We start from the raw sequence: 12740 nt of genomic DNA, 5'->3' as shown, positions 1-12740 counted from the left end.
AGCTAAAACCGGAAATATAAATATCAAATATCCTCTATCATTGAGGTCTGTGTCTCCAAATATTCAAATGTTAGTAAATACCCTTAGTAAATACAAAAATTGGGATATAAAAATATAACATTTTGGGGTAAGGAAAATGTGGATTAATAGAAAGAGGAATAAAATTGTATAAGATATCTCATCTGGGAAATGGGAAAGGCAGTGTCTTAGATAGTGGGCATGGAATAAACAAAGAAGCACGGTAGAATATATCCATGCTTTTAAAGCATTTTATCCCAACTCTATGAAGAAATGTGATGCTGAGGCTACCTGAAATAATAATTTTGGTCTTGAACTGAATTAAATCACGTTTTTGGTAAAATGATCACAGTTTACTCATAATTATATTCACCACAAGGAATAGTGAGGTTTCATATATAATTCACAGATAAGAAATAAGAAAAGTGAAGGTATTCTTAGACAAGGGAGGCCAATAAAAGTTTTACATGTCTTAAAAAACGTTAGCTAATTGACTAGGCCCAGGGAAGTCAGCATTTTTCCAGCAACCTTCTTGAATGCATTCTTGACTTCTTTGTTTCTCAGGCTGTAGACTAGAGGGTTCAACATGGGAATTATCATGGTGTAGAACATAGATGCCATTTTGTCTCTATCCATTGAGTGATTGGAGTTGGGTTGTAAGTACATAAAGATGATCGTCCCATAGAAGAGAGAAACAGTGATGAGGTGTGATGTACAAGTTGAGAAGGCCTTTTTTCTGCCTTCTGCAGAGCGCATCCTCAAGATAGCAATGAAAATAAGAAGGTAAGAGTTCAGGATAACCACAAGAGAAAAACTAACATCATATGTACACAATAAAAACAGTATAATCTCATTTAAGTGGATATCAGAACAAGACAGAGAAAGTATTGGGGGAATGTCACAGAAAAAGTGATTAATCACATGGGAATGACAAAAGGAGAGGTGGAAAGTGAGAATAACATGGGTGGAAGATTGGAGAAATCCATTGATGTAGCAGCAGGTAACAAGTAGGATACATGTGGTCCTTGTCATGGAGGTTGAGTAATGCAGGGGCTTACACACTGCTGCATGACGGTCAAAAGCCATTGCAGCAAGGAGGAAACTTTCAGTAGTGGCAAAGGCTATCAAAAAGAACATCTGGGCAGCACATGCACTGAAGGATATGATCTTGTTTTGTGTGAGAAACCCTTCCATTACTTTGGGAGTGACTGCTGAGGCATAAACAAAGTCCACCAGGGAGAGGTTACTGAGGAAAAAATACATTGGAGTATGGAGTCGAGAGTCCAGTAGAATCAGCATGATCATCCCAAGGTTCCCAATCAGTGTGATCAAATAAATGACAGTGAAGATGATAAACATAGGAACCTGGAGCTCTGGGGTATTTGTTAATCCCACAAGAATAAATTCAGTCACCTCTGAAATATTCTCCATGAAAGTCATTTGGGAATTTTTCTTTGAGATATGCCTAAGAAGAAATGAACAAATAAAATTTTTGTTAGCTAATCATGAGTGTCAGATAGAAAATGTGAACACATTCTTATGCCTATACATTTTTCTTTCTATGCAGGGCAGAAGCTACATGCAAAATGACATACTGAAATAGGATGGGAACACACAGTTTTTTTTTTCATAAGAAAATGCTACAAATAATAATTCAAACTTCAGTGTAGGCAGTGACTAGAACAGTTGTGCCTTTTCAAATTTGTGGGTCTCAATTTCATTTTCCTGGTATATAAAAAAGTATAGTCTCTTCTAAACTAAACTGTACAATATCCATTACAACTATTTGTCTACAAACTTTCTTAAGATAAATGTTGAAAACTTAACAAGCAGAGAGCACAGTGAAGGACAGGTCATCAAGATTTGATAGTATGTAATGATTTTGCACCCACACTGAGACAATGGGGATGTTCTATCGGGAATTCACCAAAGCCAGCTGGCCTGGGTCTGAAAAAGCCTGGGATAAAACTGGACTCGCTGAACATAGCAGACAATGAGGACTACTGAGAACTCAAGAACAATGGCAATGGGTTTTTGATCCTACTGCACGTACTGGCTTTGGGGGAGCCTAGGCAGTTTGGATGCTCACCTTACTAGACCTGGATGGAGGTGGGTGGTTCTTGGACTTCCCACAAGGCAGAGAACCCTGATTGCTCTTCGGGCTGAGGAAGGAGGGAGATTTGATTGGGGGAGGGGGCGGGAAATGGGAGGCGGTGGCGGGGAAGAGACAGAAATCTTATTTATTAAGTCCCCCCCTCCTCAGCCCGAAGAGCAATCAGGGTTCCCTGTCCTGTGGGAAGTCCAAGGAACCCCCACCTCCATCCAGGTCTAGTAAGTTAAGCATCCAAACTGCCTAGGCTCCCACAAAGCCAGTGCGTGCAGTAGGATCAGAAACCCATTACCATTGTTCTTGAGTTTGCATGCAAATGGATGGAAATAGAAAACACTATCCTGAGTGAGGTAAGCCAGACCCAAAAAGAGGAACATGGGATGTACTCACTCATATTTGGTTTCTAGCCATAAACCAAGGACATTGAGCCTATAATCAGTGATCCTAGAGAAGCTAAATAAGGAGAACCCAAAGAAAAACATATAGGCATCCTCCTGAATATTATCCTTCAGCAAGGGATGAAAGGAGACAGAGACAGAGACCCACATTGGAGCACAGGACTGAAATCTCAAGGTCCAAATCAGGAGCAGAAGAAGAGAGAGCACGAACAAGGAACTCAGGACGAGGAGGGGTGCACCCACACACCGAGAAATGGGGATGTTCTACTGGGAACTCACCAAGACCAGCTGGCCTGGGTCTGGAAAAGCCTGGGATAAAACCGGACTCTCTGAACATAGAAACAGAAATCTTAAATAAATAAATAAATAAATAAATAAATAAATAAATAAATAAATAGAAAATATATTTCCATTCACCAATGTATCCTTCCACTTTAAATATATCCAGTGATCTGCCATTTTCTCCTAGGGATACTTGAGTCTAATAAATTTGTCGCAAAGTAATGAGGACTTTGTTGGGTCATTTCCTTCATATATTGGCCCCTTTAGAAAACTGTATATATAATGGCATACATTCTTAATTAAGTGTTGATATATTAAACACGTCAAAATAAAAGTGTTTGGTCAGTCAGATGGCATAGTGAGTAAATGGATTTTTGTACATTGTGAAAAGAAAGAAATGACTGTCCTGTGTTCTCAGAATCCCCATATACATTATAGCATATTTATTTACCACAAATATATACACTCAGATAAATATAATAAAAAGGAAAAAGTTGGGCCTGGAGAGATGTCTCAGCAATGAAGGACACTGGCTACTTTTCTAGAGGACCATGTTTCAATTCGCAGCACCCACATGGCAGCTCACAACTGTCTGTAACTCCTGTTCCATGGGATCCAACACCCTCCCATCGACCTACATGCAGGCAAAGCATCAATGTACATAAAAAACAAATAAATAAATTATAAAAAGAATAACTTTAAAAAAACATCAAGATCTAAGGTTTAAGGACATAGAACAGTGGTAGAACATGCCATCTTGAAAAAATAGCCTGGGTTTAATCCTTAGAGATAAATTAAAAAATAAGTAAAAGAGAGACTTTTCAAAAGGCAGGAACAAAGATTTGTTGCTTTCTCTTCATGTAAATTTTGTTTTCCTACAGAATAATGTTTGTTTTTCTCAAAAACATCAATATATTGTCTTTATGTTTCAAGAATGAAAAAAAAATATGATGGAAGAGTTTCTCTTACTCTCGCTCTATTCTTAGTGTTGTTGACCAACCCATATTTAAAAATGCCTCTGCCTGTATTCTCCTCCATTGTGGATGAGATAACAAATGGCTGTGCTATTTTAACTTCAATGGGAAAAGTCTTTCGTACCCTGAAGACAGGTTTGACAATGAAATGTACTCTTACTTATTTCTCTGAACTAAGCATCCTTCTTATTCAAAGCAGGAGGTGCTGCCCACTCATCTTTCTTTAAGTATAATTATCATCCTGACCTTTTCTAAAGACACCAGATTTTCTGATCTTAGAAATTTGTATACGATGGTGATATTGAAAGGAATGAAAAAAATGAACCCAGAGTGAGATGACTTCTAGAATTTGCATGTCTGTTCTGTAGTGGTTTAAAACTCCTGGAAACTATTTTTCATTATTTTTTCTCATTAGTAAATTAATATAGTTGGGCAACTTTTCCCTTACTACCAGTCTAACTTACTATGGATAAGCAATTGCTTATATTTTTATCATTTAAACCTGATTTAGATAATTTTGCATATATATTTCATGAAAATCAATCATTCTCAGGCCCCCATTCCGCCACCCTTTTTAAATTTCCAAATTTCAAAAATTCTTTTTCTTGCTTTCATGTCTGTCATTTTGTTTCATGACTCACTGTGATTAATGGCACTATTTGTACACATATAAAGTAGAAGTAATCTGTTGAGGCTTGGTGGTCTAGAGGTAGGTAGAAAACTAAAGAGAATCATTTGTCCTCTTCGAGGATTGATAAGTAGGCAGTACTTCAGATGTAAGGTTTTTTGTCCTGTGAAACTCTTGCCATTCACTGACTAAGTTTTGATAGTTTTTTAGAGTCCCAGCATAGGTAATTACTGCTCTCAGGAGTTACCAAGATTTCAATAGGTTTTTTTTTTTGTAGAGTTTAGAATATGGAATTTTGTATTACTTTAACCCATCTTTCTGCTCCAACATACTTTCTGTCACTTCCTCTAAAATATTTCCCCAGCCTCAGAGAGGGAGATATGAGTGCCTTCTTTCGAATGGGTTTTAAAATACTTACTGCTGTCCTAGGAAATGACAAGTAGTGGAAGGAAAGCTGCACAGATTGGATATGAATGTCTAAAACTTTCACATCTGCAGCATTGGTCCAGTGTTCATATCCAGGAAATCATCTTGTTATGGGGTCTTCTTCTGCATCTGAAACTTTGCTGTGAGACAACATCTGGACTAGGGCTTAGAATTTTCAAGTTATAGGTGGCAAGCTTTGCAAACATCTAAGGGACCACTGACATATTATTTTGTCTCTCTTGAGGCCTATGATCCAAACAAGCACTCCAGGGGGCTGTTATCATGTTGGGTGAGAGTCTTTATGATGATGTTGGGGAATAGCAGTTCAGGGAATAGAACCTACAATTATCAGTTCAGTTAGACTACAGCCAAGTAAGGCAGAAAAAATAACAACAACAAGCTTAACTGAAGTCTTTGCACACATCATTGAATACTTGTCTGTGTCCATTATTTTTATATTTTCCATTATTTAAAACAATATTCAAATTCAAATATATTGGTCTTATTTTTCACCTTCCATAATATATAGCATTGTCACAAAAACCGTGATATGACCTCAACATAAAGTTTTCTTTCAGTTTATTTTATTGTAAAGAAAATATCCATTTTTTCTGATCTCAAGTCCCTTAGGGAACTTTCGTTGGTCATAGGAATGAAGATTCTTAACACATTGGAATCTGCCTGGATAGTTCATTTTCAAAGAAAAATTGAATTTGTGTCTTTAATGTAGAAACAAGTTTCTTTGTTTCTTTTTTTTTCTTTTCATTTTTTCAGGACAGGGTTTTAGAGAGTTATAGAGTAGCTTTGGAACCTGTCCTAAAACTTACTCTGTAGACCAGACTGAACTTGAACTCAAAGAGATCCCCTTGTCTCTGCTTCCTGAGTTCTGGCATTAAAGGTATTTACCACCACCACCTGGCCAAGAAATGAGTTTCAAGGAGAGAAAATATGATACACAGTTATATCTATGAGAAGCAGAATGGAAGGTACTCTAATAATTCTGGGATAAGAATCATGACATGACAAGTAAGAATTTCTCAAAAAAGTCATATTACTGTATATTTTTATATATGTGTACATGTGTGTATGTAGTCTTCCCTGCTTTATTTCTAAAGGGTACTTTTATACTAACACACACACACGCACACACACGCACACACACACACACACACACACCACATTATTTTTTTCCAATGCCACCCTAAAATGTAATGTTTTACAATTGTAAATGTTAAAAGAATTCTGTTCAAGAAAAATTTGGCATGTGTGTTTATTAGGAGTATCATTAAGAAGATTGAGGTCTTAGGGACATTAGATTACACATCATATTAACTCTAGTTAAGCATGTTATGGTTATTTTCTTTGATCGCCTATATTAAAGTGTCTTTCTCAATGAATCATTTATATCTAAGTGAGCATTATTTGCTTACTGTCTTTCTCACAAGATGCCTTCGAAAAACACATTCAGTATCAGACAGCCGTTGGTTCTTATCAGTGGCATATAAAGTCCCTTGCCTTTATTTCAGCAACAAATGCAGGTTAGATTATGGAAGTAGAATTTTCTACCTCTCTTACGGTCTTTCCCCATTTCTGTAATTCCTTTATACCCAACCTGAGTACATTCTTTTATCAGCATAGATGTATTAATTACTTTCTGATTGCTGTGATAAAACTCCATGACGAAACCCAACTTATAGAAGACAAGTTTGTTTAGATTTATGGTTTCAAAGGCTTAGGATCCAATGTGGTGGGGAAAACATGGCAACAGGTAGAAGCATTAGGAAGCTAACTGATCACATTTCTTTCCCAATAGGAAGAAGAAAAAGTGAATTGGAAAAAGGATGAGGCTGTAAACTTCAAAAACTAACCCAAGTCTTCTAGCATTTCTGTGCGGCCTACTATTTTTATGACCTCCTCAATTGTGACTAAAATTTGGAAACTAGGTGTTCAACTACATGAACCTCTGGAATAAATTTCTCATTTAAATACTAACCAAACTCTGATTAGAATCTTGATTTGTGTGATCAAGTGGTCTAATTTCATGTCCTACTTTGATACCTGTTGGAATATGATCTGCCTCAAATTATTTATATCAAAAAATTCAGTAAAACATGTAAAAACAGCAATGATATGTTTTATTAATGGGTGAGTTATAATGGTAAAATGAAAAGTCTCGTGTTCAGAGCTGAGGATAACATGATGAATATGTCAAAAGTTCAGCAAACTTAAGTATTACATTGAGGTCTTTAATCCATTTGGACTTGAGTTTTGTACATGGTGATGGATATGGATCTATTTTCATTCTTCTTCAGGTTGACATCCAGTTATGCATGCACCATTTGTTGAAGATGCTTTCTTTCTTTCATTGTAAACTTTTAGCTCCTTTATAGAAAATCAAGTGGTCATAGGATTGAGGGTTAAAATCCGGGTCTTCTATTTGATTCTGTTGGTCGACTTCTCTGCTTCTATGCCAATACCAAGCTGTTTTCAATACTGTAGCTCTGTAATAGAGTTTGAAGTCAGGAATGATAATGCACACTTTCGCAGGTAATTTGGAATGAGTTATTTCTTTGAAAAAATAAAAGAATTGTTTTTTTTTTCTGCCCTAAGTCCTATAATGGAACTTTCCCTGACTTTAGGGAAACAGCTCCTTAATACACTGGAATTTGCCTGAATAGTTCTTTCTTAGAGATCTGAACCCCCCAAAAAAACTTAACTAATGTCTTTGATGGAGAAATTAGTTCCAAGGAGAGAAAATATGATGCAGTTAGAGTTATTAAAAGGTGAATGGAAGATATTTTGTGACCCCTGGGTTAAGACTCCTGATTAGACAATTGAAAGTGCTTAAAGAAGAGTCACATTAAAGTGTACTTTTGTTTGTTTGTGTGTGTATGTGTTATGCTAAGGTTTATTTTTAAGCATTAATTTTGTGATAAAACACACACACAAACACATATACTCACTTTATCCCAGTGCTAGCCTAAAGTGTGATTTGATACAAGGGCAAACTTTAAATAATTCTTTCCCAGAAAACAAAGTTGAAAGGTGGATTTATCAGGAGTGTCATTCAGAAGAGTGAAATTCTACAGACATCAAATACATATCATATTAAGTCTAGGTAAGGATGTTATAGTTACTGTCTTTAACAGTCTTGATAGAAGTGTCTTTATGAATGTATCATTCAGATCTAAGTAAGCACAATTTACTTACCATTTCTCCAACAAAAGCCTTTGAAAAACACATTCTGTATCTGAGAGTCATTGGTCCTTATTAGTGGCATATAATGTCTCTGCTTTTGTTAATCAAAAAAAAAAAAACCAGATTAAGTCATGGGATTATAGCCTCCTACCTCATTTAAACTCTTCTCCCTATTTCTATAATCCCCTATCTTTTGTGCTTTTTCTGGGCATACTTTCTTTTATTAATGAAGTTATATTAGTTATTTTCTGATGCCTGGAAAAAAACACCATGACCAAAAAACAACTTATAGAAGAACAAGTTTATTTAGATTTAAGGTTCCAAAGCATTAGACTCCATAATGGTTGGATAAAAAAGCAGCAACAGGGGCTGGAGAGATGGCTCAGAGGTTAAGTGAACTGACTGCTGTTCCAGAGGTCCTGAGTTCAATTCCCAGCAACCACATGATGGCTCACATCCATCTATAATGAGATCTGGTGCACAGAACACTATATACGTAAAATAAATAAATTTTAAAAAAAAACAGCAACAGGTTATTACCATCTGTAAACCAAACTTTAGAGCCTCTGGGATATATTTTTCATTTAACTCAAAACCAAAGTAAAATAGAGTGAATATCTTGATTTGTGTGTTTAATGCATTTCCTCAAGTTATTTATATCTACAATTTCGGTAAAATATGCAAAAATAAAAATGATCTGATTTATTCTTCAATAAATCATGCTAAATGAGAAGAATCATACTCAATGGTGAGAATAACATGAGGAACATGTCACAAGTTCAACAAACTAAAGTGTTATTCATACTTGAAACTGATATTACCTATGGAAAAAAGAAGGGCATTTAAATATTATACTGACTGCCAATGATTCTGAAAACCTTAAATTTTGTAGAATTATACAAAATGGATTGAAAAAGAGGCAGGTATATCAGCTCTCAGCATTCTAGACAGCTGTACTTGCTGCTGGAGTTGGTGGGAAGGTCCTGGGTCAACTCTGACAGCACTGCAGTGCACTTCTTGCCTTCTCGCAGGTCTCTCTATACTGATGAGTTCAGGAAAGATTGGATAATCATTCTCAATTCCAAATATACTTTCCTGCAGATAAGAAATTCATTTCTTGGGAATAATTGTCCACTCCACAGGACAAGATTAGTTTTTTTTTCGCCTAAAATATATTTTTTTCACTCATAATTGTTTAGAATTATTTCTAACATTTTCAGGCATGTCTGCCTTTTTGACATTGTGATATAATGTTTATAGCTACAGAGTTTAATGTGAAGAGTACACATTTGAACTAAAACCCATTCACAAAATAATTTCATATATTTTTTTAGTCAGAATATGATTTCCTGTATGGACACATTTAGATCAATCTCAAGGCATAAGAAGTTCTAAGGATGATGATGCCTCAAAGCTTGCTAGCACATTGCCTTTCTAACAAAACTATTCTCCTTGGTAATGAAAGTGGACAACCATCTTGTCAAATTCAAAGAACAGGAAAGGCTATTTTGGCAGAATTTTTTAAAAATCCTATTACATATTTTAGTGCTTTACTAACTGAATTTACAAGCTCCTAAATGTTCTTCAAAACTCACTGAAGGCATTTCTACTGCATAAAAGAATATACTATGAGACTCAGGAAAAGCACTGTCAGAGGATCACTGCTCATGAAATCATGCAAACTCACACATAAATGCAAATAAATACAAATAAGTGAATAAATTATTATATTTGAAATAACATTTTATTTATAGTAAAGGAAGACTTTTCTTGAGCCTTATCATAAAAGTATATCAAATGGGCAGCACTGAAAACATATAAGCAAGTAATATACAGACTGAGCAGATTATATTCATGATTATGTGAAATATATATACATACATGTACAAAATAAGAAGTAAAAAAGCAATTAATTTGAAAGAGGATAAGGAGGGATATATGAGAATATTTGAAGGGGAAACAGTATAATAGTGATCTCAAAATAAAAGAAACAATTTATTAAAAAATAAGTTTTAAATATAAAATAAGGGGATATTTAGAAAAGTATGAAACAAAATTTATATTCAGAAAAAAATGTAGTTTTAAATAATTATAATATAAACTTTCTTGGATGATAGAAAACGCATAGAACTTTCTCGTAGCCTATAATTTTATTAATTTGCTAAGGATAGTGAAGACTTTGCTTTTCCAGGAGGCTTCTTGGCTACACTCTTAGTCTTTTGTTCTTCACAACATAGGTCAGAGGGTTCACATGAGCCTGATCATGGTGCAGAATGTGGGTACCATTCTCAAGGAAATGACTAAAGTTAGCTTGTAAATACATCAACATATTGTTGTATAGAACAGTACAACAGCAGTCAGGTGAGATGTACATGTGGAGAAGGTCTTCCAGGTCTCAGCTAGTGGAAAGGTTTTTCAGCCCTCATATATCCAATACAATGAAAGAGTATCATTTATTGCTGCCAACATGAACATTACCCATCTTATTTGTATGAGCAATAAGTAGTCAGTAGTGATGTAATGCCACAAAGAAACAACACTGGAATGGCATAAAGAGAAATGGAAAGTGAAGGTGGCATTAATGGAATATTGCAAATACACTGATAAGGGAGCCATCACCAAACAGGAGACATATGATACCTCTCATGTAGATGGAATATTTTAGAGATTTATTCATTGATGCATGATGGTCTTAGGCTTTTGAGGCAAGCATGCAGGTTCCAATTGTTGCAAAAACTGGAAAGAAAAGCATCTTGGAATTACATGGAGAGTGACAGCTGAAGCATAGATACAATTCATTGGGAGAGATTACTGAGAAAAATAGGTGACACTGTGAGTTCCTTAGTCCAATAGATTCAGTACAACCATCACAATATCCTCAATCAGAATGATCAAATAAACTGAGAAAAAATATAAATAATGGCTCTTACAATTCTGGGGTACTCTTAAGTTCACATGAATAAATTCATTCTCCCCTAAAGTATTCTCCAGATCTGACTATATTACAGTGTGAGTATGTTTTCCAGTTCTTCCTGGCATCAGACAAATATGGAGACATGGGAAATATGCTATTTGTTTCATAACCAGAAAACTAGTTCAATGTTCAAATCTAGGAAAGCACCTATTATACTTCTCCGTCTGTAAAGCTTTGATACAGAACAGAACCTGGGCTTATGCCTTGGCAAACATCAAGGCAGAGATGGAAGCTTTGCCTGTGTCCCAAGGAACATGATGCCATGTAGGTGGTGATCTGTAAAGGTTTGTGATTCCCACATTGGTCTTTCAATATGTCCTTGGTCAGCACACAGAGGAAAGTGTCTGAATTTGTTTCCAGGTTGCTTACAATGGCTAAGGAGAATAGAGTTATCAGAATAAAAAATCCCAATTATTAGATAAGTGGGAGTAACAAATATTTTAAAGATAAATATATTAGTGTATAGTTGAAATTCTGATTCAAAGAAGGAATATGACTATATTGTTTGCACATATGCTGATTAATGACGAGAGCCTTTAAATGAATCTCACTGAAAATCTTATGGTAGATAAATATTGATGATGTAGTAATAAAAAGACTATTTATAAATGGCTAAAGATCTGTGTAAACTTTTCTCCAAAGCAGACATATACACACATACAGCACTTCAAACAATACCAAGATCATTCAACACTAGGTACACAGACGCTAAAACCATAATCACATGTCACCTTGCTGATCTAGTGTAACCAATATAAAAATAATGATAATATCGAATGTTAGGTAGTACCATTATAGAAAAGTGAGTATCCAAACATCTTGACAGGTTCATAAAACACATAATTTGAGAAATATTTAGGGAAATCAAAACCAATTAAATAGACATATAACATATAACACATTTATATTGATATAAAGAAACAGCATGGACTGTGTGGTTCATAATGAACATTGTTTGTGGCAGTTTTAAGGCTTAATGCTTGCCCACTCCATGCAGCTCAGGTAAGGTGGAAGAACAATGCAGCATGAGAGGGAAAAACAGACTTAGGGTTTGCTCTATGCTCTTCTCTGTCCACTGTTCTAATCTAAAGATCTGAGCACCCTGAGTCTTTTTTTAATTTATTTATTTATTAAAGATTTCTGTCTCTTCCCCCCTGCCGCCTCCCATCCCTCCCCTCCCCCAATCAAGTCCCCCTCCCTCGTCAGCCCAAAGAGCAATCAGGGTTCTCTGCCCTATGGGAAGTCCAAGGACCACCGACCTTCATCCAGTTCTAGTAAGGTGAGCATCCAAACTGTCTAGGCTCCCACAAAGCCAGTACGTGTAGTAGAATCAAAAACCCATTGCCCTTGTTCTTGAGTTCTCAGTAGTCCTCATTGTCCGCTATGTTCAGTGAGTCAGGTTTTATTCCAGGCTTTTTCAGACCCAGGCCAGCTGGCCTTGGTGAGCTCCCGATAGAACATCCCCATTGTCTCAGTGTGTGGGTGCACCCCTTGCGGTCCTGAGTTCCTTGCTCGTGCTCTCTCTCCTTGTGCTCCTGATTTGGACATTGAGATTTCTGTCTGGTGCTCCAATGTGGGTCTCTGTCTCTGTCTCCTTTCATCGCCTGTTGAAGGACCCAGCAATACCACTCTTGGGAATATACCCAAGAGAGGCCTTATCATACAACAGAAGTATATGCTCTACTATGTTCATAGCAGCATTGTTTGTAATATCCAGAACTCGGAAACAACC

The 12740-nt window shown here is 36.0% G+C and overlaps 1 protein-coding gene across 1 annotated transcript; it reads right to left on the bottom strand.

Annotated features, from left to right (window-relative positions):
• Window positions 1–504: 504 nt before the first annotated feature.
• On the bottom strand, window positions 505–1458 carry LOC101988817 (olfactory receptor 5B12-like). The gene has a single exon (XM_005352004.1). The coding sequence runs from the start codon at window positions 1456–1458 to the stop codon at window positions 505–507; it is 954 nt and encodes a 317-aa protein (XP_005352061.1).
• Between the last annotated feature and the right edge of the window lie 11282 nt (window positions 1459–12740).

This window comes from Microtus ochrogaster, chromosome 8, assembly GCF_000317375.1.
Source record: "Microtus ochrogaster isolate Prairie Vole_2 chromosome 8, MicOch1.0, whole genome shotgun sequence".
Lineage (NCBI taxonomy): Eukaryota > Metazoa > Chordata > Mammalia > Rodentia > Cricetidae > Microtus > Microtus ochrogaster.
The sequence above is the reverse complement of the archived record's forward strand: the minus strand, read 5'-3'. Positions and strand labels throughout refer to the sequence as shown.

Excerpts from the sequence above, each read along its gene's own strand:
- LOC101988817 (XM_005352004.1), bottom strand. The coding sequence starts at position 1,458 with ATGACTTTCATGGAGAATATTTCAGAGGTGACTGAATTTATTCTTGTG.